The sequence below is a fragment of the Gigantopelta aegis genome, chromosome 9 (genome assembly GCF_016097555.1).
Source record: "Gigantopelta aegis isolate Gae_Host chromosome 9, Gae_host_genome, whole genome shotgun sequence".
NCBI classification, from domain to species: domain Eukaryota; kingdom Metazoa; phylum Mollusca; class Gastropoda; order Neomphalida; family Peltospiridae; genus Gigantopelta; species Gigantopelta aegis.
The window spans coordinates 20,968,546-20,994,725 of NC_054707.1; the positions used below are offsets into that span (position 1 = coordinate 20,968,546).

Sequence of the window (26,180 nt, forward strand, 5' to 3'; positions counted from 1 at the left end):
GGGGATTGGGCCTATTCCGAGAAGGAACGTAGCCAACTGGTGTTACGGAGGCGAGGCGCATTCAATAGTAGATTCTTATGTCATGGACAGAACTCAGGCGAAGTCAGAGATTGTGACCACCACAGGCGTGCTTGAACAGTTCTCTGATGGAAGCATGCCAAAACAATTACCCACACCCACAGTAGATTCTAAAGAGAGGGTGTTACAAAAATTGTTCATGGTGCCGACGCACCCCAGTACTCCGGCTATGGGCCTAGTTCTGAGCACAAAAGAAAAAAAAGCATTTAGCAATTCGTTTGCCTGTACCCCTCCCCTCCCCGAAATAACTTCAATTACATTACGCTAGTAGCGTTGGAACAGCGTGTTCCTACTGGCTAGGGGAATCTCTGACTTTGTAATGGGTTTTATTGATAGGACAACGAAGTTGCCAAATTACACGAAGAGCTGAGAGTAGTTGGTTATTATTAAAATGGTAACATCCAACATTATCATAAGAGACCATTGTCAAACTCCATCCTATATCAATCTTTAATGTGATGAACTGTTTACTAAATAAATGTGAAAACATAGGATGTAGACAGAATAAATAATTTTGTACGTATTTGGAGTTTGTCGTCTGTGTGTTTTGTGTACGTATAAATTGTGACTTATGTCTGAAAAAAAAGAAGGTTGTTTTGTTTAACGACACCACTGCAGCACACTGATTTAATAATCATCGGCTATTGGATGTCAAACATTTGATAATTTGTATATTTAGTCTGAGAGAGAACACTCGCTACATGTTTCCTTAAGTAGCAAGGGATCTTTTACATGCACCATCCCACAGACAGGAGAGCAGATACAACGACTTTTGATATAAAAGTCGTAGTTGTAAACTGGTTGGAACGAGAAATAGCCCAATGGGCCCACCGACAGGGATCAATCCTAGACCGACTGCGCATCAGGTGAGCGCTTTATCACTGGGCATAAAAACCTTATTTGTTTAACGATACCACTAGAACATCGATTTATTAAAATAAAGTTTGTTTTGTTTAACGACACCACTAGAGCACATTGATTATTAATCATCGGCTATTGGATGTCAAACATATGGTCATTTTGAGATAGAGGAAACCGCTACATTGTTCCATTAGTAGCAAGGGATCTTTTATATGCACCATCCTACAGACGGGATAGCACATACCATGGCCTTTGACATACCAGATTTATTAATCATCGGCTACTGGATATTGAACATTTGGTAATTTTGACATATGATATGAGAGGAATCCCACTAATTTTCCCGTTGGTAGCACAGGATATTTTATAATATGCACCATCCCACAGACAGGACAGCAAATAACGCTGGGCTACGTTTTAAACACACACACACACACACACACACCCTAGTTCGAAAGAATGCCGTATTATTCCATGTTTATGAAGGAAGAGAATGTTTTATTTAACGACACACTGAACACATTTTATTTACGGTTATATGGCGTCGGACATATGACTAAGGACCACACAAATATTGAGGGAGGAAACCCGCTTTCGCCACTTCATGGGCTACTCTTTCCAATTAGCAGCAAGGCATCTTTTATATGCACCATCCCATAGACATGATAGCACATACCACGGCCTTTGATATATCAGTCGTGGTGTTGTGTTTATGAAGGTGAGGAATATACAAAATTGGGCACAGGATGAGCTCACCCACGAATTACCCCACAGTGGCAGTGTTATCAATTTATTGTGTTTAGTATGGGGCTGTAATTATGTTGTTACCGTATGATTTACATACTGCATATTAGTCAATGGTGTATTTTCCCAGTTACTAGTTGCACATCTACTCTAGAAAAGAAAAGAAAATTCAGGAGCAGACGCAGTACTTTTGTGGAGGATGCAACGTTTAAAAGGGGCAATTTTAGTAAGCAGGTAGGAGTACAACGTTTAAAAGGGGAACCTATATTTTTTAAAAGTACACTAACATGCAATATATATGGCAATACACACTCCAAAACATGAAGCCGACGCATATATTACATATTCCCCACAAAACAAAAATAAATTCACTGTATTCATTTGCAACAGTGAATTTTTCAGGGTACTTAGAAATTCATATGGATTTGAAACTCCCAAAACACTCCCCGTGCTTCCGTATCTGTAATTGGGAAAATCTCAATTTCACGCATGCAATATCATTTTATTCAGTCGTCATATCAGTATTAACCACATTTTCATAGAGGGAGATAACTCAATACTCGTAGCTGGTCATTCCCCAGTTACTGGTTATGTCCCATATTTCGGATCAAAAAAACTATTGAAAACAAACCACCAAGAATTTTAGTTGGGGGAGAAGGTGTATAGAATATGGAAAGGGAAGCTTAGGGGGAGGGGTTTGAGTTATGCTACCCAGCAAAATATATTGAAAAAACCCTTGCACACTCGCCTGCCAACATCATACTAAAAAAACTAAATAAAAACAATTACTGTAATGTTTTTTTATTATTAAAAAATACATTTTTAAATACTCAGCTTATTACAGTTTTTATGTTCGTCAAGTGATTTCATTAATTTAGCTATTTATAATCTACATGTACACAACTTAATATAATGTACTCTGATGAATCAAGTGTAAAAAGTAATAGACCCAAATTCTCAGTTACATAGGTGTATTCGCAATTTTTGAATATCAGTTTGATAAAACATGTAAAATCTCTCTTATCATCAATATTTCATCATCAGTTATCTTTTTTTTTTTAAATAACAGGACCATAAACCTAGTACGTGTGTCTGAAATCTGCAGAATAGCCAATTGCACATACCACTTGAGGGGCATATAGCCAATCTCATATTAAAGGGACATTCCTGATTTTGCTGCAATTTTAAAAATGTTATCGACTAAATGAGACTTTTTAACGACTGTAATTACATATCAAATATATTTTTCTGCATAAAATATTAGTGGCTGTATAGTAAACGTATTTCTCATCGTTCTAATATTTGTACAAGGTTAAATTTCATTTTATTTCCTAAAATATATTTTTTCGTACGTACGACATTATTTGAAGACAAAATCCAGTTTGGGCTTCTTACAAATATTAAGACGGCCAGAAACGCATTGAATATATAGACACTGATATTCTAAACAAGAAAATATATTTAATATGTAAGTTTAATCGTAGAAATATTTTAGTTTTCAGAAACATCTTACAATGCAGAAAACTCAGGAATGTCCCTTTAATAATTATTATTAAAGTAGTTTTACCATACAAAGAAGGCTTAAAATTGGCAACAATTTTCAACAATATTCAAAACACCATAATTAACCTGCGTATACAATGTGTATAGATATCTGTATGTTAGTCTGATTTTGTACATTTATTCCAAATGCAAAAATCAGGATGGGGGACGAAATGAATTTTTTTCTTCTCGTAAAAATCCCATGACTGCAACAGGATCTGTCTTTTTGGCATGCTTCTGTACACTCGCTTCCCTGAAAAAAAAGTGTGTAGATGTCAAGAGAATACACATTAAATATAACAAACACTATATTATTAAATAATATTTACGTCTTTAGGCAATATTAAATAAATTGTTAGATTTTCATCCAAAATGTTTTAAAAAATGGGGGCAGTGGTGAAATTTTCCTTTTTATTTACTATTTTCAGGCCAATGGAAACAACGCACATCAGTCATCATATATGTTTAAAGAACAAATAGGGGTGGGCTTTCCAGAGCATCACAAGCTAAAAAACTTCAAATGCATGTAATGCTCTAGAATACCAACATTATACCTGACAGGTATGATTACAACAGCCAGGTGTAATAATTACATTTGAGCTATGGTTTGATTACAATGTTCTGTTTATATGGTAGTTTTTTCAGAAAAACAAATTATTCTAAGTTTAAATGTTTTCATTTCAGACAAATTTTTTGATCATATTATGTATAACAAGCATTTTGAGAGTAATGCTGTGCTCAACAAATTTCAGACCTTGCTTTTTAACGTGGGTGGGTGCGATCGCGCTCATACAGCGCACGCAATTTCAATCTGATGAGTGTGAAAAACAGCGCACGTTACACTCAACAAATGGTGCACGTAAAATAGATGGGTATATTTATTTCCACCGTTTACAAAAATCAAGTTTTCATAGCTCATTTAGCTGATAGGAAGGTCCTTTTATTAAAACAATAAAAATTAAAAACATGGCAGTGGCTTCCATGCAGTCATTAAACTGGTATTTCTCTTTGTTGAACAAATCAGGCAATACTGGTTTAATAGACAATTTTGTAGACGTACCAGTCAAAATCCAATCAGAGCTACACTGCCTATTTTATTTATTTTGTAGAGTGATTTTTCACTCGCCTTAATATATTGAGGTGTGCATTTTCCACTCCCCTATAATTTTCAAAAACCAAGGACTGAAATATTCCAATCTCCTACGTTGAAGGACCATAACTGTACAAAAAATTATTATTCAACTTGATCTGTAACAATAAATGATAAAGCTATACACATCATTTCAGCTGAATATCACACGGCTTTGCAAAAAACTATATGTGGGACAAATGGATAGACAGACAGACCGATGAACAGAAGGACAGAGACGAAACCTACAGTCTCCTTTAGTTGGTCCGGTATGCGACTAATAAGCAAAAAACAGTTAGGTATAATTTTGATCAGGAATTTAGTTTCACAGTACTACAAAATATTTTCTTCTCTTTGCTGATCTATGACAGATTTCAATTATCTTTTAAATGTGCTCCATTTTATTTTGACAAAATAAATAATTCCATATCAATAATAAAGTTATCTGTACTGTAATTGTTCTATTTAATTGTTGTGAGGTAATGAACTCGCAGCCTCAACCACCGATCACATTACCCAAGTTAAATATGTGCTGAAATAAAATATACATTTCTTTTTAATTTTTAATTTAACCTTTTTTGTAAGGATATAATAAAATCAACATACTTAACTCGCATGAATGGATTTATCTGAAGTTCTTCACCAATTGTAGATGGGATAGTTGGCTCTTTTTTATCACGTTGGCTCTTATGAAAATAAAAACAAAAAACCCAGACGATAACAAAAATGTATAAGCCAGTGTCTTACATTTACAAAATTATAAATACAGGCATCGAAATACAAATGTAAGTCGAGAACGGTCGTTCAGATTACCGGGAGGTTACCACATGTAAGAAAAGTCGAGAACGGTGTTTCGTTCTCGACAAACATTTCAATGAACAGTAGCTTCATTTCCAAACGTAAATCAGGCAATGCATTCCGGACTTCCGCGTTTCCGATACAATTTCAGAACGTCCGTGTTTTAGCAGCATCAACTAGATGTGTGCCGAGTAGTTTACAAGAACATTTAATATAAACACAGAAGTACCAGAAAACAGTCTATATAGTTGTGGTGACCTATAGGTTACCAGGCTATATTTTGTGGTAACCTGTAAATGGGTTACCAGACACAATGCTTATGTCGATGCCTGTAAATAGTATTCAAACCATTGTCTGAGGCATTCAAAATACAAAAGACTGCCCTTGTGTAGCTGGAGGATGTCAATGTATATTCTAATTCAATCTGCATATAATGAGAAATATGATTAGCTAATCAAAAGCAGAATTAATGTGTTGCCGGTAAAACTCAATTTGCAGCAGTAAAACCAACATTAACGTCTGTAAATGGTCAAATACAACATAGTTATACACTAAATTACATTGCCATGATTCTTGTTTTACTATTCAAACAACCACCCCCACCCCCACCCCCCTCCGGTTATTTTAGGATAAATATGGCCCTGCAATTAACTGATTCCTTATGAAAAATACCAAAGGACTGAATCAAGCTATACTACAAGTTTATGTTTGTTCTGTTTAACAACACCACAAGAGTACATTGATTAATTAAATCATCGGCTGTTGGATGTCAAACATTTAGTTATTTGGACACATGGTCTTCAGAGGAAATCTGCTATATTTTTCCATTAGCAGCATGTGTTCTTTATTTAAGCACTTTTCCACAGATAGAACAGTACATACCACAGCCTTTGATACACCTGTGAGTGCTCTACCCACTACACTAAATCCTGCACCTAACCTATACTAATTAGTGGGTAGGTATTTTGAATGCAATTAACAGCTAATTCATTATGTATTTTCTGAATACCAACATTTTTGAGTTCGCCGATAATTAATATTTCACATATAACCACTAATACATACAGCACAGGAAGAAACCCGTCAGCTCCTACATGTACAAACATTATTGAAAGGGAGTGCTGTCAGGTTTCTTCCTGTAGTGTGTGTATTAGTGATTAACATGTCAAATATTTGTTATCAGCGAACTTGATAATGTTCAATGTAATGGTATTTAATGACAAACATAGGGTTATTGTTGTATTAGAGCGGGAATCTTTGCCTACCCGGTGGTAGGCATCAATTCCATGTTTTCACAATACAGTTATCTCTGATTGGCGGAGAGCAATATTAACTGTCCAAGTGTCTGTCTAGTTCTCAGACAGCAGAGTACTTGGGCTAATGTATAGTTGCTACTTTGGACAGGAAAAATAAATGCAATAATGCTCCTAACACTTTAAACTTGAGGGCAACATAATGATGACATATCTGTCTTCTCTACGTATTCTGATAGTTACATACAATGTATATGCTATACATGATGCCCCATGAGACTCAGTGATTTAAGCAGTAACCAGGAAGTGGTGGAAATGACGATTATAAGCAGTTCAGTTTTACACAGTGTTAGCATAGTGTTAAGACAGTAACAGGAAATGATAAGTTATCACAAGTTGATGATATTTTCTCTTTATATCCCACTTAGTGTTAAACACGCATATTCTGTGCTGTCTTCCCAGGACATTCATGTATTTTTATCATTTATTTGTTTGTAGTTTGTTTACCAGCATGTTAGTGACAGAGGAAACCTACTGTCAACACATGGCTTACACTAGCTATAGTCAGCATGGGGTCTTTATGCTGGGGCTATTGTTGTGATCAAAATACGTTATGCCTAAAATAAAGACATCCAAAAGAAGTACAAACAAGCTGACCTCAAAACCACTGAAATGTGCAGCTTTAATTAGATTATTATGGGGTGATATATTTTTTTTATTTTTTATTATTATTATATTTTGAACCGCTGGAGTACATTGATTAATTAGTCATCGGCTATTGGAAGGAAGGAAGGAAATGGTTATTTAACAACGCACTCAATACATTTTTATTTACTGTTATATGGCGTCAGACATATGGTTAAGGACCACACAATATTGAGAGAGGAAACCCGCTCTCGCCACTTCATGGGCTACTCTTTCCGATTAGCAGTAAGGGATCTTTTATATGCACCATCTCATAGACAGGATAGCACATACCACAGCCTTTGATATACCAGTCGTGGTGCACTGGCTGGAATGGGAAATAGTCCAATGGGTCCACCGACAGGGGCAGGATGTAGCCCAGTGGTAAAGCACTCGCTTGATGGGCGGTCAGTCTATAGGATTGATCCCTATTGGGCTATTTCTCATTCCAGCTATTGCATCATAACTGGAATATGAAAGACTGTGGTATGTGCTATCCTGTTTGTGGGTTGGTGCATATAAAATGTAGTGATTTTCATCTCAAAGACTATGTGTCAAAATTATCAAAATGTTTGACATCCAATAGCTGATGATTAATAAATCAATGTGCTGTAGTGGTGTCACTAAACAAAACAAACAAACTTTTTAAATATATCTAGCATAAACACAATGGAATAAGGTCCTCCGCGACTGGTAAATGTATATCAAAGAACAGTATTTCATGTCCTGACCATGGGAAGTGCATATAAAAGATCCCTAGTTACTTAAAGGCATACTGTCATGGATTTAAGGATCTTATTTCTCTAAAAATGGATAATAAGTAAAAATTACATTAATTGTTGGAAACCAAATCTAGCTATTGCATCACCTTAACTGAACCATGATGGAGTGAAATCCATGTCAACCCTCTCGGCAAGTTTAGTTTTTGAATTATGGACCATTGCCATAATTCAATTATTTTTACAAAATATCATTAAAGCCACACACCCTAGTTCCATCCAGCGAAAATAAATTATAATTTGGTTAATATACAAACCTGTAACACTCTTAGATCACGTGTTTATTAAATGGAGTGAAAAAGCAGGTTTTATATCGATAAATACCATGGGAATCCCCATGTCCCAATTGCTAGAAATAATTTTGAAAGTTAGTATTCTGATGTCACCGGTAGATGTCGCTCGAAGCACAACAATGCCTACGTCACGACAAATTTCACAGACTTGGGGTGCGTTCGTGTCACCTCTCCTGGACATGTTCCAACTGTTCTTTCCTGGTTGTATCCCCTCTCCAGATATCGTAAGACTTAGCAAAATTATTGGTTTTAAGGGTTTGTAACGTTTTGTATTGAGATACTTACTTGTCTGAACTTTATTTTTACTGAAAATGTTCACGAACTGTGAAGATAAATCTCACAAATGAACAACAACAAATCGGATGTTGATTGTGCGAACCGTGCACGAGAAAACAAACCGAACCAAAATGATAACGGTCACGTGATATACCAACGTCTGTGACATTGAAATGGAAATATCCCTCTAAAAATAGATTGGACCTCGCTTGCTTAACGGTTTTTTCTCGACAACACGTCTTGTGAAAAAATGCAAAAAATGCATTTCGTGGTTTTACAAACATCAGGATTACCAAAAAGCACTTCAGGTGAATGGAAATGTGTATTCTAAATAATAAAATGTAAGTAAAGTGCAATTTTATTTGTGCAAAATGGGGTTTAATAGCGAAAAACAACGCCGTAATGGTTAACAAATAAACGTAACTAGGGTGTGTCCCTTTAATAAATGGAGTATGGTGGTTATGAAGATGGTTGAATAAAGTACATTTTGGGACAAATAAAATTATTTTTGTTCAGGTAATACTTTGTTAGATCATTAAATATGTCAGTGGTCTGTGATAATATGCCTTCAATCGATATAACAAAGATTATGTTTAGACACAAATAGCTGAGGGTCAAATGTGCTGAGGCATTGTTAAATAAATATTCCTTCTACACCCCTCTATGAAAATCGTAGAATTTTTCTTGAAAAACGTCCGACTGAATGTTTCACCTTTGCCCACTCTAACTTGTTTTTCAGGACCTGATTGGTAGGCTCCACATGAGATGCATATTTCAGGTTACTCACGGTGTACTCATGTCCACAGAACACTTTCTGAAACAAGAACATGACAGAACATTTTAACATGGACATCATTATTGTATGATTTATGGGGGAGGCCCCCATACCCCTGTCAACTGCGGTTGCATTCAGCACACACATTGTAATTATTCAATTACATAGCACCATACCCAAAAATTTCTTTCTGGCAGAAACTCTAATAACATAATATATAACGCTGCATGCATTCCTTATAGTGACCGGCCTCAGTGGCGTCGTGGTTAGGCCATCGGTCTACAGCTGGTAGGTACTGGTTTTGGATCCCAGTCGAGGCATGGGATTTTTAATCCAGATACCGATTCCAAACCCTGAGTGAGTGCTCCGCAAGGCTCAATGGGTAGGTGTAAACCACTTGCAACGACCAGTGATCCATAACTGGTTCAACAAAGGCCATGGTTTGTGTTATCCTGCCTGTGGGAAGCGCAAACAAAAGATCCCTTGCTGCTAATCGGAAAGAGTAGCCCATGTAGTGGCGACAGCAGGTTTCCTCTCAAAATCTGTGTGGTCCTTAACCATATGTCTGACGCCATATAACCGTAAATAAAATGTGTTGAGTGCGTCGTTAAATAAAACATTTCTTTCTTTTCCTTCTAGTTACGTAATATAAAATAAAATGCAGTGAATTTAAAAATAATTATTCAAAATTTATAAGACTGATAGAACTAGAAAATTGGAGAAAACTTATGTTTCTATAAATGTATCTATAAAAGAGAAAACACTCAAGTTTTCTCCATTTCTATAGACATTACCTGTCCTCAAACAAGGGCAGCATTCAACAGATGGTGGTGGGTGCCGAGATCCGTAGATGCTTGTGATAACTCCCCAACCGGAAAGAGGCTGACTAGTGGAAGAAGAAGGCCAACCCTGGTAAGCCCTCCTCCTAGGGATGCCCGTCACAGACCAATGCAGGTGATGTTAGTAACAACAACCAGAATGGTGGCATCCGTCAGCAGTGGCAGGTACGGCTCCTAGAACACATGGACCAGGAGGCGGAAGCCACATCTCATGCTGGTTCTGACAGGGTGGGAAGACGTAGCCACCAGGGATGCAGGTGTTAGGTAACCCTCACGTATTGAAGTGTTATAGTTTTTCAATAACAAGCGACAACCTAATGAGGTGCATCCGTCAAAACATTGAACAAAACAAGACCCCCGAGTGTTTTCTGTCTAGTACACCAAAGATCTGTTAGTTCAATAACGACAACCAATAACCACATGCAGTGCAGGGTAAAGGTTATCGAGACAAAAGTTCCGGCACCAGTACGTGAACTGTGCAAAAGAACAAAAGTCTAAGCAATCCTCATCTGTCGATTCGATGGACATCTCGGTATGCAGCCCAGAATCAGACAGACATCAACGGCGACGAGGACGGCTTGTATTCAACAGAGTCTGTGCAGTAACAACCGGACCCAGATGATGGAACCCCTCAACGTCTTCTGTGGAGACATCCCTCAGATAATAGTTGGCGAAGATGGAGTCCGTAGCCCAGAACCAACCAGTGATAATGTGCTGAATGGGTGTGTTGCAGTGCAGGGACATCGTGGCAGCCAAGGCACGGAGTTCATGCGGATTAGAAGCAGACGGAGCAGGTAAACCCTCCTTCTGATAGGCGGTCAGGATAGAAGACCGGATCCAGGTGGCCACCGTGTTCTTGGTAAGATCCCTCAACCGACTCTGGTTACAGGAAAGGAAAAGTCTTTTGCGATGTTGTCGAAAAGATCTGGTCCTCTTGATGTACTGGTGCAGGGCTCTGACAGGGCACAACGCCAAGTCCTCAACGTCCGCCGGACCAACGATAGAGGAGAGGGCCTGCACAACATACGAACGAGGCGCTTGGTCTGGTAACTGATTCTTTGCAACAAAGTTCATGAGTAACCCCAAGTTGACTGCACGCCGATCTCGGTGAAAAACGTACCAAGTCTACATCAAGAGCATGGAGTTCTGAGACACGGGCAGCCGTGGCAAAACCGAGTAAAAACACCATCTTCCGCGTCAAGTCTTGCAGGGAAGAGGATTCGATCGGCTCATAAGGTGCGGTCGATAAAGCTCGTAACACCAGATTTAGGTCCCATCTTGGTGGCTGAAACCGGTGTACTTGATCATCAAGGCAAAACCCTTTGATCATCTTATGGATCTCAAGAATACCCGATAACTTCGTTCCAGTAGCGACATCACGAACAGTAGCGATGACCGAAACGTACCCAGCGATGGTAGACCCCTTTAATCGTAAAGTGGTCCGAAGATACAGCAAAAAAAACCCAGTAAGACAAAGTATCTGGATCGTCTGAGGTTTGAGTTTTTATTTTTTTTGCCGGACACACCATCGGTGAAAGCAAAGCCATCTGACGTTGTAAGCCGCAGCAGTAGATGATCTGTGCGCTTTCAAAATGGCCGCCGTAGACTGTGAAGAAAAACCTTTCTTTCTCAAACTCTTGGAGATACAGTCCACGCGTGCAGTTGGAACAACTGCGGACATGGATGGTATAGTCTTTACGTGGGATGCAGCAACAGATGATCCCTGTCTGGCAGCGGTAAAGGATGTGGATCAGCAAGACGTATTAGATCTGGATACCACATCCTGGATGGCCACATTGGAGCAATGAGTAACAGGCGACAATGGTACAGCTGAAACCTCTGAAGCACCCTTGGAAGGAGGATTGGTGGAGGAAAAGCGTACGCATCCATCTGTTCCCAGCTGATAGCCAAGGCGTCGAGATCCAGAGCTTCGGGATCCAGCACCGGAGACACGTAAACCCTCAGCTGATGGTTGAATCGTGTGGCGAAGAGATCGATGTTTGGTGTCCAAAGTCTGTCGCACACCCATCGAAACGCTTCGGGATGGAGCATCCATTCCGTCGGCTGTGGAGACGACGGCCGAGACAGTGTGTCGACTAGTACATTGGAAACCCCTGGAATATGGCGAGCCCGAAGTTGCAACGGAATCTCGTCAACCAGCTTGTAGAGACGATAAGTCAACTGCAGCAGACTGCTGGAGTGGGTTCCGCCCTGACGGTTGATATAAGCCACCGCGGTGGTACTGTCTGTGGCTACCATGAAAGAGACGCCTGACAGCATCTCTCGCCAATGAAGGATGACGTAACTGACAACATTTCCAACAGGTTGATGTGTAGATCGGCTTCATCTGGAAACCACAGCCACCAACAGGGACTGGACTGCAAGGCAACTGGTAACCGGATCAGCAAATCTGCGTTATTGTACTGAATGCATGGATTCAGAAACAAACTGGATACCACAACCTCTAAGCATAAAATGTTGCGCCGACGTCAAAATTAATCTTGCAATGATACTTCATGAAACAGTAATAGAGTGATTCAGGAATCAAGACATCGGAAACAGCGACCCCGTGATACAGGCAAGAGCCAAGACAGTGTAGCAACTCGCTACGCTACATGCCCGATATACCTGGAAGTGAAGCAACGCAAAACAGCAACCGGCTAAAATCCACGGCCGTCACACCACCCGGTGCGAAACAGCAGCAGAGACCAATTATAGACAGCATCGGTCACAAACTCTGGTGGTAACAACAGTGAACGTCAGTGAGTTGATAAGCCGCAATGAACCATAGGAAAACCATCGGGCCGATATCGTGTGGATACCAAGGAACGGATGACCACATCGTCGTTGGATGTGGCAAGGATGGCAACATGTCATAGACGGCCGCCAAGCAATCCCTCATAGTCATATGGTCCGTTGAGTCGGGCTCTTCAATGACAGATGCCGCAGGCGCTTCATCACCAAAGTCTCGTAGAACTCGAGCACAGGCCAATCGATGTACCGTAATGGAAGCCGCCGGTTAAACCGGACCGTGGATGGTCCCGTCTAGCCCTCGGAGGCCTTGGAAGCCACATCAACTGAAGGTTGGCGCTGACGATCTGTGGAACCCGTAGGGAGCCATACAGGTCATGTGGAATGGCTATGGTCCCGGCTCTGATGCGCCGAAGAGGACTTCCCCGCCGAAGATCGGTGAGCCTTGGAATCCGTGGAGCGTCTATCTCAATGAGCCGGCTTCTTAGAGGGCTGCATAGAGACCGCAGGCCTGTCATCCGAAGTCTTAAGTATCGGTGGAGCTGAAGAAGCCGCACCCCCTGAAGAGGGGACTGGAACCGGACCTGACCCCAAACACGCCGGTTTAGGTAAGGTCGCCATTGACGCCATTGTTTCTTCCAGCATGGTCGGTAGAATTGAACGTAACACTTCCGCCACGGAGTCAGCAATCGAAGGCGAAGATTCCACCTTCTTGGTCCTCGAAGATTCCACCTTCTTGGTCCTCGCTGACACCCCTTCAGGTAAGCCGCGAACTCGATATCAGACAAGCCCGCACAAAGGTCGCATCTAGAAGTGAGGCCACACGAACACGACAACCTGGACATAAGTCGTGTGGGTCGCCGCCGGCTAACTTCTTGCAGCGTAACACGCTCGAACTAGTCGCCTGAACATTATCAGATATGATAATAGTAATTTTTCAATCTGTGAAAAGAAAGAAAAACCAACCATAACACAAATACAAAGCCGGTAAATAAAGACGCCATTTTGCAAATGGCGTCCGACACGACAACCGGCGATATAACAACATTTCATGTAATTAACACTTGGCAAGTCAAGCGAAATACGCGAAAGACATACGAAAGCTAACGAAAATTAAGGTGAAAAACATTTCACCCAAACACAAAGCCAGTCAACACAGACGCCATTTTGCAAATGGCGTCCGACACGACAACCGGCAATATAAACAACATTTCATGTAATTAAACGCTTGGAAAGTCAAGCGAAATACGCGAAAAGAACATACGAAAGCTAATGAAAACGAAGGTGAAAAACATTTCACCCAAACACGAATACAAAACCAAAGGTCTTATAAAAAAAGTTGACTCCAAACAGAGCCAAGCAAAAGGACGTCCAGACCCTTTAGCGAAGAGAAAAAGAAGGAAGTTACAGTCATGTGACCAGAACTAGAGAGCAGTATGCAGTAGAAGAATTTAGGCCATCCCATTGGCTGTTGGGATGTTCGGACCAGACCACTTGCGTGGGGGGGAGGTGCACTTGTTTGAGGACAGGTAATGTCTATAGAAAATTTCTGGCACTCATACTTTTATAGATGACACTCATCTCAGAAAAAATCAATCATTGGCAGGTCTTTAGATTGCACCAAAGCTGAGGCGATAAATGTTGTGCTCAAAATAAGTATACCCAAATTAAATACAAACAAGCTGACCTCAATACATTTTATTTCAAAATCAACATAGAAAGGCCTTGGTGTGTTCAGAACAGACAGAACACCTGTTGTGCCCAAAATTAGTTTGATCTAGGTAGGTAGGTAACTAGTTTAACATGCTCATATACCACTAGGATTTCGAACATGCCCGTCCAGAGTCCGACCTCTGATTTGATCCGGGGCCTGACTCGGGACAGGAATAGTGTTCTCTAAAGGCCTTCATGGAGCAAGCGTTATTGAATTTCTTGAGACTTGTACAAGGAAAATCATAGATCTACAAAAGGACTCGTGCCAGAAACCATTAATCACATATCAAGCATGTGAAAACATCAACTCACCGTTTCAGAAGGCAGACTGCCCAACACCTCCACCAGGGCATGATACATGTCACTGCCTGTCCCCTCAAAAAACTTGCCACACCCTCCAAGAAACAATGTATCTCCTAAAAGAAAAGTTTAACCTTTACAATGTTAAAAAGGTAAGGGGACTAATAAAAATACTTGTTGCTCTGCAGATAACAAAATCAATGCTTTTATTTGCTTGGATCGGTAGGGGACTAATGAGAAAAAATACTTGTTGCTCTGCAGATATCAATGGATCGGTAGGGGACTAATTACTTGTTGCTGCAGATATCAATGGTTAGGATCGGTAGGGGACTAATAAATACTTGTTGCTCTGCAGATATCAATGGTTATTGCATTGGATCGGTAGGGGACTAATAAATACTTGTTGCTCTGCAGATATCAATGGTTATTTCGTTGGATCGGTAGGGGACTAATAAATACTTGTTGCTCTGCAGATATCAATGGTTATTTCGTTGGATCGGTAGGGGACTAATAAATACTTGTTGCCCTGCAGATATCAATGGTTATTTGCTTGGATCGGTAGGGGACTAATAAATACTTGTTGCCATGCAGATATCAGTGGTTATTTGCTTGGATCGGTAGGGGACTAATAAATACTTGTTGCTCTGCAGATATCAATGGTTATTGTGTTGGATCGGTAGGGGACTAATAAATACTTGTTGCTCTGCAGATATCAATGGTTATTGCATTGCATCGGTAGGGGACTAATAAATACTTGTTGCTCTGCAGATATCAATGGTTATTGTGTTGGATCGGTAGGGGACTAATAAATACTTGTTGTTCTGCAGATATCAATGGTTATTTGCTTGGATCGGTAGGGGACTAATAAATACTTGTTGTTCTGCAGATATCAATGGTTATTTCGCTGGATCGGTAGGGGTTTAATAAATACTTGTTGCTCTGCAGATATCAATGGTTATTGTGTTGGATCGGTAGGGGACTAATAAATACTTGTTGTTCTGCAGATATCAATGGTTATTGTGTTGGATCGGTAGGGGACTAATAAATATTTGTTGCTCTGCAGATATCAATGGTTATTGTGTTGGATCGGTAGGGGACTAATAAATACTTGTTGTTCTGCAGATATCAATGGTTATTTCGCTGGATCGGTAGGGGTCTAATAAATAATTGTTCTCAATAAGGACCCACTGGTAATGGGTGAGGGCTAAAACCTATATACACTGGAGGGAGTCAATGTGAATACATTGTTGTACGTGTTGCTATGACAATGTACCTGTGAAAACTATTGGCTCCTCTCCTGATGGCCCCGTAACAAAGTAACAGATATGACCTGACGTATGACAAGGTGTGAACAAACACTTCACTTTCAAACTGCCTATCTGGAAAATAAAAACAATTAAAAACATTTTTATACTGTAAATAACTGCCTAGTCCGAGTACTCTCCCGTTCGAGAGCTAGACGGACTTTTGTATGGTTATGATCGCTCTCTGCCGTCGGACATAAATACCTTTACACTAAATACCTTTACATTGATCATTTTCGAGTTCGCCAATAACTAATATTTTACATAGTAACCACTAATACACACACTACAAGAAGAAACCCCACAGCATCCCTTTCAATAATGTTCCAGTTAAATACGTAGGTGCAAACGGGTTTCTTCCTGTATTGTATGTATTAGTGATGAACAAGTGAAATATTTGTTACCGGCGAATTTGAAAATTATTAATGTAAATGTATTTAGCATCAAACTTAGAATTGTTGTTGTATTAGAACAGAAATCTTTAGTCTACTGTGTGGTAGTCAGCCATTCCGCGTTTTTGCTATAGAGTGATCTCTGACGGCAGAGACAGGACATCGCATACCTCAGCCTTTCTTATACCAGTTGTGACGCACTGGCTGGGACGTGCATAAAACTCAATGTGTCTGTGAAGGATGTTTGATCATATAACCCAGGCACACCAGGCGAGCACTCTACTCACTGAGCTAAATCCCATCTCTTTCTGTCATAAAGACATACAATATATCTCTTAAAGGGACGGGTCGTAGCCCAGTGGTAAAGCCATCGCCGGTCTAGGATCGATCCCCGTTGGTGGGCCCACTGGGCTATTTATCATTCCAGCCAGTGCTAATGTATCAAAAGCCGTGGCATGTACTATCCTGTCTGTCGGATGGTGCATATATATCGAAGGTTGTGGTATGTACTATCCTATCTGTGGGATGGTGCATATAAAAGATCCCTTGCTACGAACTGAAAAATGTAGTGGGTTTCCTCTCTAACACAAACGTTACCGGGTACTTTAAATCTCCTAAATATCTCTGTCCTTGTGCTGGAAGCATGAAATAGTTGATCATAAAGGTACAGTAGGTGAAACACACATAGAAATTAGGAAAACAAGAAGACAGTCACAGAAATCGGACAGATAGAACGTTGTCAATAGACAGCAAATACTTTCAGTAATCGGGTCAAAACAAAAAACCTCGGACATCTATCCACCAAAAATTGGGAAACAATAATAACAAGAAATGATCTGACACATTCAAAACTCAGCATCCCCAGAAATGTATAAAACTGCCTCGTACTTAAGCATGATTACAGTACTTTCATTGTTGCTATACAATAATATATATATAGATACCACCTTGAGTGCTACATGCATGTAACGAATGCTCCGACAGATTTGGAACATATAAGTGCAGTGTATCTGTGGTGTGGGGGCGGGACGTAGTCCAGTGGTAGAGTGCTCGCTTGATGCGCGGTTGGTCTAGGATCGATCCCCGTTGATGGGCCCATTGGGCTATTTCTCATTCCAGCCAGTGAACCACGACTGGTGTATCAAAGGACATGGTATGTGCTATCCTGTCTGTGGGATGATGCATATAAAAAATCTCTTGCTACTAATTAAAACAATGTAGCGGGTTTCCTCTCCTAAATCAATGTGTTGTTGTGGTGTCGTTAAACAATACAAAACTGTGGTGTGTTCAGGAGGTTGAGAACTCGCGAATAACCTGATTGGTATTATCATCTTCTGACACATCACATTCATCTAACATTCGGCGCAAAAACCAGTCTAGCGAACAACTGCTATTAATTGCTTACTCTCTTGAACAGGCCTCTGACATACCCCAAAACCTATTAAGGTTTTACATCTTCTACATTTACATAGATGTTATGGATGCCATCTTGGTTGCTTGAGAAATCTGAGATGTTTGAAAAACTAAACTCTTACGTCGAACTTATCTCCACCAGTGACCTTGTTCGTGAGAGCTTCGATACGATCGTCTCCACCATACACGGTCGTCTTCCCAGCAAGTTTCACGAGGTCTTCATTCCCGCCGGCATGGTCCCTACAAGTTTCATTCTCAACTGGATTAATGAGAAACTGTTATTTTGGTAAAAGCTAACCACCTCACTGGGATCCTCTCTAACTTTATGAAGACCTTTAATATAGAACTGCAATGAAAATGTTAATTTGACTTCTACGGGCCTCTAAGAATTGAAAATCTGCGTAATCTATTTCAGGGTTCAAAACTCGCAAAAACAATATGGTGGCCCAAAAAATAATAATGCATGTTGGCAAATTATGGTAAGAGAACCACGAGCAAGATTTACATGTGGAATACATAGAGATTATTATCCGAGCTTGTGTGTCGTATTGATTTTACGAAACAGAACAGGATTTTTGTATTGCCTGAGTGAGTGTAATAATTTCTTTATTATCCATATTATTATTGTACTTTTGTTTATCAATAACAAGGCCCAAGGACCATCTCAAAATGTTTCAACCACAATTAGGAGACAACGAAATGATGTCGTATTTCACATGCACAGTTTGGGCTAGGACTGGGTAAGCAATATCATGTTATGAGGTCGCTTCCCAAAGTTACATCATTACACTTGTTATTACATGTGTGTTTCGTATGATTATTATTAACCTGGTTATGTTGAACCATGTGGATAATAAAAATATTTATAGTGACTTGTATGTTAAGAAGATAATATTATTATTTTTTGATATTTAAGTCGCCCAAACAGGACATTGGTCGCATTTGGCGACCAGGCGACAGGCTGTTTCAAGCCCATTATATTTATAAGTTTTGCAAAAATAAATTTAGGTAACATGTTATGTTTTTGCATAATGCCTATTAATGGTTATGTCCATGAAAATGATGTCCTAAATTTAATGTCCCAGTGAAAATGTTTTCACTCAATTAAAATCTAATTAATCAGGTTTCATCCCTCTTACAATGGCTGCAAACTCAGGACAGTTCCTTTAAACACTGAGTCCTTCAACTTCAAACATTCTTCCTGAAAACCTGACAAAGTGACACATTAACTCACCAGTGGTGATGTGTAGTCATCACGGCTGCCAATGAAACACCTTCTTCCTTCACTGCAGACAAAATCTGAAGAAGAAAAAAAGACGTGTAATAAAATTTAATTAGCAAGATATTCCAAAATATATATATATATATCTACTGACCAGTATACCAGTCCTTATAGTTTTTTGTGAGTAATTGCTCTTGCTCGTGTGGCACTGTGTGCTTACGCAAAACAATTACCATGACGGCAAAAAACTGCTTGGCTCATCACACAATAATTAGCTAACTCAGGATTTCCAGAATTTTTCTAAAATCCACTAGCTATGGGATCAGTGATTATAAAAATTTACTAGACATGATTAAAAATTCACTAGCCCTACTTTACTTTAAGTTAATACAATTTTACTAAATAATAGTAAAAATTGGATATGTCACATAAACAGAGAGATCGAGATAGAGCTTAAAAACACTAAAATCGGGGGTGAGGGGCAGGATATTCATATTTACAAAGTAGACTAAACTGCAACATTTGACCAAAATATTTCACTAGCCGTCTGGCATGGCAATAGTAGTTACTTACTAGCCCAACATTAAATATCACTAGCCATGGGAGTGGGGCTACCATAATCTAGAAGCCCTGTAAATTATTTTACTAAACAATTCTGTGAATTTGACACTGAGAGCAAAAGCTCTCCCACATCATTTTAGGAGAGCATTTTTTTGCTCTCAGAACTCTATGTAAAGGGGCGCTATCACTCTCGCTCCCTGGACCCCTTCACTCCACTGAGATTATTACCTCCCCTTAGCCTGTTAATTTACATGGAAACATTGGTATTACTTTTTATATGGTAATATCTTAAAGGGACATTCCTGAGTTTGCTGCAATTTTTAAGATGATATCGACTAACAGATACTTTTTAACGATTGTAATTACATATCAAACATAATGTTCTGCATAAAATATTAGTGGCTGTATATTAAACATGTTTCTGATCGTTCTAATATTTGTACTAGGTTAAATTTCCTTTTATTTCCTAAAATATTTTAAGACAAAATCCAGTTTGGGCGTCTTAGAAATATTAAGATGACCAGAAACACATTGAATATACAGACACTGATATTCTAAACAAGAAAATATATTTAATATCTAAGTTTAATCGTAGAACTATTTTATTAGTCAGAAACATCTTACAATGAAGCAAACTCAGGAATGTCCCTTTAAATGAATCCACATGTAATCTGTTAGGAGAGCAATTAATCACTCCAGTCAAATTCTTTTCATGTCAAGATCTGTGCTCTTCTATGATGTTCAAACCATAAGCACTGCAGTATGCTATTTTGTATCATATGCTATGATTATTATGCGATTTCATTCCATTTCAGGTTATTTTCATGCTTATATCCAATTAAGGTTCAAGTATGCTGTCCTGGGCACACCTCGGCTATCTGGGCCGTCTGTCCAGGAAAGAGGGTTAGTTGTTAGTGGTTATAGTGGGAGAGAAGAGGGTGTATAGTGGTCTTATACCTACCCATTGAGTCGTTAAAACTCGCTCTGGGTGGGAGCCGGTACTGGGCTGTGAACCCAGTACCTACAAGCCTTATGTTCAATGGCTTAACCACAACGCCACCGAGGCTGGTACTATGTGAAACTGTTTGAACACTAAATTAGCTGAACATCATTAGGGGTGGTGTAGGAAGGTGCCCCCCCCCCCCCCTTCCCCCTGCTTCCTATGCTAGGGGGGGCTGTTCCACAAAGATTCACCGGAGGGAGGCAGGAGGTGCTGTAATTGTTATTTTATGCCGGGTAGGTCTGCTGCAATGTTCTTCACCATTCATACATGGATAAGTAAAATTTGATTTTATGGATGGCAGATACACAAAAGAATTGTCTCACATCTCGCCCATGGGATTAATTCTGGAACAGCTCCAAGGTCACAATGAAGGTGGATCAAGGGACTCTCAAAACTAGGCTTGGATTGTTTAGCTGGTTAAAATATTTATAATTACAAACTTTCCGCTTTTAATAGTACTATATGATTTACTAATTGGACAATGTCACACAAAATAATTATGTTATCCTTCAATAAACAGATCAGACATTATGTCAAATAGTTATGGAAAGAACATTAGAAACAAATGTATATGTTTTTAACTAAATACCGGTCAGTCATATTGTTTTTGAATTTATTGATGTATTTACAGTCACAAGTTAAATATAAAATCGCATCACTACACTATTTGATTTTGTACAATTTGTGACTGCTATTCACATTGAAAAATTCACAAAATATTATAAACAATTCTTGTTATTGACAATTAAGACTCTACATTAGTCCACTTGTCTGGGACAAGTAAAGTAAAGTTTGTTTTATTTAACGACACCACTAGAGCACATTGATCATCGGCTATTGGACGTCAAACATATGGTCATTTTGACTGTTTTGAAGAGGAAACCCACTGTCGCCACATAGGCTACTCTTTTTTCGACAGGCAGCAAGGGATCTTTTATTTGCACTTCCCACAGGCAGGATAGCACAAACCATGGCCTTTGTTGAACCAGTTATGGATCACTGGTCGGTGCAAGTGGTTTACACCTACCCATTGAGCTTTGCGGAGCACTCGCTCAGGGTTTGGAGTCGGTATCTGGATTAAAAATCCCATGCCTCGACTGGGATCCGAACCCAGTACCTACCAGCCTGTAGTCCCATGGCTTAACCACTGCACCACCGAGGCCGGTGTCTGGGACAAGTGGTCTTGGGTGTAGGACAAGAAACTTTTTGTAACAAAGATAGTTTGTTTTGTTTAACAACACACTGTGGTTTTACATAAATATATATAAATAATATTTTCATATACTTAACATTTGTGACACCCAATAGCCGATGTGTATTTTTGTGCTGGGGTGTCGTTAAACATTCATTCATTCATTGATTGTTTAACAACACCACTAGAGCACATTGATTTATTAATCATCAGCTATTGGATGTCAAACATTTGGCAATTTTGACATAGTCTTAGAAAGGAAACCTGCTACATTTTTCATTTATCGAGACTAATCTGGTCTGGAGCCAAGCAGTGGTTAGCCCATTTCTATGAACCAAATTGCCAATGAAGAGATTACATAATAATACTCGACAGTAATTAAGTGTTCCCAAATTTAGTAATACATCAAACATTTCTACGTTAGTTCGCTGATATTATGTTCGTAACCTTGAATTACCTGCTCTTTTTAATCAATACATCTTTTTGTCGGTTGTGTAAATGTGCTTCAATAATATCCATACAAACATTGAACCAATGCGCAAAATACATCGGCAAAAGTATCCCATGCGCTGTTTACGAATAAGCAATCTTCAAAAAGTAATGGGCTGTGTTCACCCAGACCGAGCGGAAAAACGTCTGCCAGACTGGTTTGTGCGGTTCACGGTAAACCAAATGGTCACATTGGAAAACAATCAAAATAGTTTGCGAACTTTAGCGAAACGTTTGCTGGCTGAACTTGGGGCTGGTAAGACACCTAAAAAAACACTGACTGTAAAGTAAAAATGGAACCAACAACTAAAAAAAACTGGGGTTTTTTTGTTTTGTTTTATTTTGCTTTAAAATTGGATAAACTGTTACTGACAAATTGGCTATTCTTTCCAGTAAATAGTAAGGGTTGGGTTTTTTTCAATCCATATACAGTTAGTAGCATTTGACACAGAATTCTATATACTAACACTGTTGATAAAGTTCTGTGAAAATGTTTAGAATCGGAGGATTCCCGTGAACTGCTTCCATGGGAATCCACATGGATTCTCATGAAAAAAGCTAAATTTTTAGCACTGAATTTAGGGTTAGAGTTAAATTTAGGGTTAGGGTTAATTTTGGGGTTATGGTGAGGTTCCCTCTTTATACATGTATCAATAGAATTGGTGGGGACGGGGTGAAATAGGCAGAAATTTGTCTAATTTTTTTTAGAGGGGAATAGACCTGCTTCTCGTGCCTTTCCCTTGGATATGCCCTTATGTTGCATACCCAGTAGCATATCCAGGGGTCCAGACCCCTCCCCCTTTTGAAAACCGACCATAACATTTAAGGGGAAATGTGATTATATTAACAGTTCTGTGTAAAAAAAGAGATCAGTCATCACATTTCAGAAATCTTGCATCCGCGCCTGATACCAGTATGAAATCTAATGGCCTACTTTCTTTGGCTCCACTGGATCGACCGCAGCACATTGTTTGGTGTTGTCGTCGATGAGGAGGTACATGTAGTTGTCCTCTAGCGCGGGGATCAGACGGACCCTCATGTCTCGCACCGACACTCGCAACTCCGACGAATGGGCGTGGCGGATTGCTTGTGACGCTGGCAGAAATATCAAGTCTGAAACAGATCAACAGCGTTTTCTGTAATAAAGATTAAAGACTTTAAAGCAAAATCAAATTTAAATACATGTGTGCATGTAATCGTCATGGGAAAGAAAGAAAGAAATCTTTGTATAGGTTAGAAAGCATTAAGAAACGTCTTACCCCTTCTAACCAAGTTAGTAGACAGCATTTCATAGGTTCATTACTTGATATGGGCGGGGAAAGCATCATTGCGTGTTCGCACCAGTTGTTTTGACGTCATTTGTACAGCTCTTGGCAATGTTTTCTGGCCAATGTAATTTTGGTCATGTGACTTGTTATTAAGATGGCTTTTTGGTGTGTCTTTACAATTAAGATGATCAAAATGCTGATATCCGATCAATTGGTTGAATTGGAGAGAAACCGAGGAAATGCTGTCTAAATATAAGAATGTCTTGTGCAACATATTTTATAATTATATTAACAGAGGTTAAAACCAGTGTGTTTCAGTATCGTCCATATTATATATTAGAAATAAAAAATGTATTATGCCAATACCGGTAATACATAATTATAATTGGCAGGCAAATTTTATAGGTAGGGTCAAGATATGCTCCCCCAGAAAATGCATTTGAAAAAGTAACTTTTTCCCGAGCAGGTGTGGGGGGGGGGGGGGGGGGGGGGGGCATTCAACTCCAAAACCCATCCCCAGAATACACAGGTACCGGTATTTGGCTATTTTAACCTGATGTGGAGGTAAGGACAGGCCTCCCAGCCACTTGTACATATTAAAATATAGGAAATATAGGAATTTGCATACCAAAATATAGGAGTTTTATAGGAATTTTGAGGTTAAATATGGAGTATTATAGGAAAGTTTGGACCGATTATCATGATTATAGGCATTTTACACAGATTTCTAAAGACATTTACATTACTAAATTAGTAATGGTATGTTCTTACCTTGCGTATGTACACAAGATACCATCTACTACCTCAACAATTATATACCAAGGCTTGCCAGCAGTCCATGTCGATATCCAGGATACTTTGAAAGCTGGTGCATCTTGTATCAGTAATATATCCTCCTCACCTCATCAGGTGAGCAGTATCTTGATTGGCACTTGATATAGATCTCCCACATTCAAAGTATCTTCTGAATTTCTGACAGCGTGGCGGTATAATATCCGCCCGGTCCCCTCCATTATTATTTTTAGTTAGGGGTTAAGGGTTAAGGGTTAGGGTTAGGGGTTGGGGTTTGGGGTTGGGGTTGGGGTTGGGGTTGGGGTTGGGGTTGGGGTTGGGGTTGGGGTTGGGGTTGGGGTTAGGGTTAGGGTTAGGGGGGGACCGGGCGGATATTTTTCCGTCAAATATAGGAAATATAGAGAATCAATCTCAATATAGGAGTATCATAGGATCCTATACAAAAATATAGGAAATGTAGGAAATATAGGTCCGGGAGGCCTGTAAGGAGAATGTGAGCGACACTACAGAGAGAGGGTAGGGAGAGAAAAAGAAAGACACAGACCGAGACAGAAAGGTAGGGAGATATGGAGTATTTTTAAAGAGACATATACCAGACAGAGACAAAGAGAGAGAAAGGTAGGGAGATATGGAGTATTTTTAAAGAGACATATACCAGACAGAGACAAAGAGAGAGACAGACACACACACACACACACAGAGAGAGAGAGAGAGAGAGAGAGAGAGAGAGAGAGAGAGAGAGAGAGAGAGAGAGAGAGAGAGAGAGAGAGAGAGAGAGAGAGAGAGAGAGAGAGAGAGAGAGAGGGGTGGTAATTGGTAGGCATGCGTGTTATCGGAATGCCAAATAAATGGCTCAAACTCGATGAAAAAACACAAATCTGTCTCGCTGTCAAGATCCCCTACCTACCCCCCCCCCCCCCCCCCCCCCCCACCACCGCACCGTGACCTAATTCTCAACTTCATATCACTTTTCCACCTGTCCAGAAGACTATCCAACTGAATAAGTGTGTATGACTATAATATATAACCGTAAACCAACTGCATACTTTGAATTACATGTGTTTTGATAACTGTCAGACGATTAACAACTGTTTTGAACATGAATACCAGACAAAAAGTTTATCGGCGTTTTATGTTCGGTGATAAGTTAAATTGTTAACCGTGTTATTTTTTCACTACCTTTCTGAACAAAGTTACAAAATTAATGTATTTATGACAAATCATGCCAACATGTCCGGGTGTATTCTCTAAAAAGGCTTATCGCAAAAAGAGAGCATTATTATACAAAAATGTGTGATCAGCCAGATGTCTGTGTTAATCAACATTTCAGAGCCAGTGCGTTAATATCTATGTATGTAATATTAGTCAACCTCGACATATTTAGATATTCATACGTCAGTACATATATACATACATCAATACATACATACATACATACATACATACATACATGGATGCCTCGATCGCTCAGAACGCATCGTGGTTAATCTGCAATTTGCGGGCGATTCAGTGCCACAGGTTCGAGTCCCAGCAACGGCATGGGACAATTTGCGAGGCCAGAAAGGATTTAATTATCCCCTGCGCCAGTGCGTTAATATCTATGTGTAGTCAATCTGACATATATACAATATATATATATATATATATATATATATATATATATATATATATATATATATATATTTATATATTCATACATCAATACATACATACATAGTGTGGGTTGTCC

General features: G+C 39.4%; 1 protein-coding gene across 4 annotated transcripts; it reads right to left on the reverse strand.

The window, feature by feature from the left end:
• Positions 1 to 3,115: 3,115 nt before the first annotated feature.
• Positions 3,116 to 25,600, reverse strand: LOC121381978 (hydroxyacylglutathione hydrolase, mitochondrial-like). 4 transcript variants are annotated; one of them, XM_041511423.1, is made up of 9 exons: positions 25,498 to 25,600; positions 23,326 to 23,504; positions 19,159 to 19,223; positions 18,047 to 18,164; positions 16,089 to 16,194; positions 14,828 to 14,931; positions 9,150 to 9,251; positions 4,961 to 5,040; positions 3,116 to 3,478 (listed from the first exon to the last, which is right to left on the reverse strand). In XM_041511423.1, exons 1-9 carry the CDS (start codon positions 25,550 to 25,552, stop codon positions 3,382 to 3,384), a joined length of 906 nt encoding a protein of 301 aa, XP_041367357.1. In that variant the 5' UTR covers positions 25,553 to 25,600; the 3' UTR covers positions 3,116 to 3,381. The 4 variants fall into 4 exon arrangements, with proteins under 4 accessions (XP_041367357.1, XP_041367359.1, XP_041367360.1 ...); XM_041511425.1 differs by having other exon boundaries at positions 25,508 to 25,583; XM_041511426.1 differs by lacking the exon at positions 25,498 to 25,600 and adding an exon at positions 24,561 to 24,687.
• Positions 25,601 to 26,180: the final 580 nt, after the last annotated feature.

Excerpts from the sequence above, each read along its gene's own strand:
- LOC121381978 (XM_041511423.1), bottom strand. The coding sequence starts at position 25,552 with ATGTTCAAAACAGTTGTTAATCGTCTGACAGTTATCAAAACACATGTA. Across the intron at positions 18,165-19,158 it reads ATGACTACACATCACCACTG|GGACCATGCCGGCGGGAATG; the intron begins GTGAGTTAATGT and ends TGAAACTTGTAG. Across the intron at positions 5,041-9,149 it reads ACAAGTTAGAGTGGGCAAAG|AGCCAACGTGATAAAAAAGA; the intron begins GTGAAACATTCA and ends TATTTTCATAAG.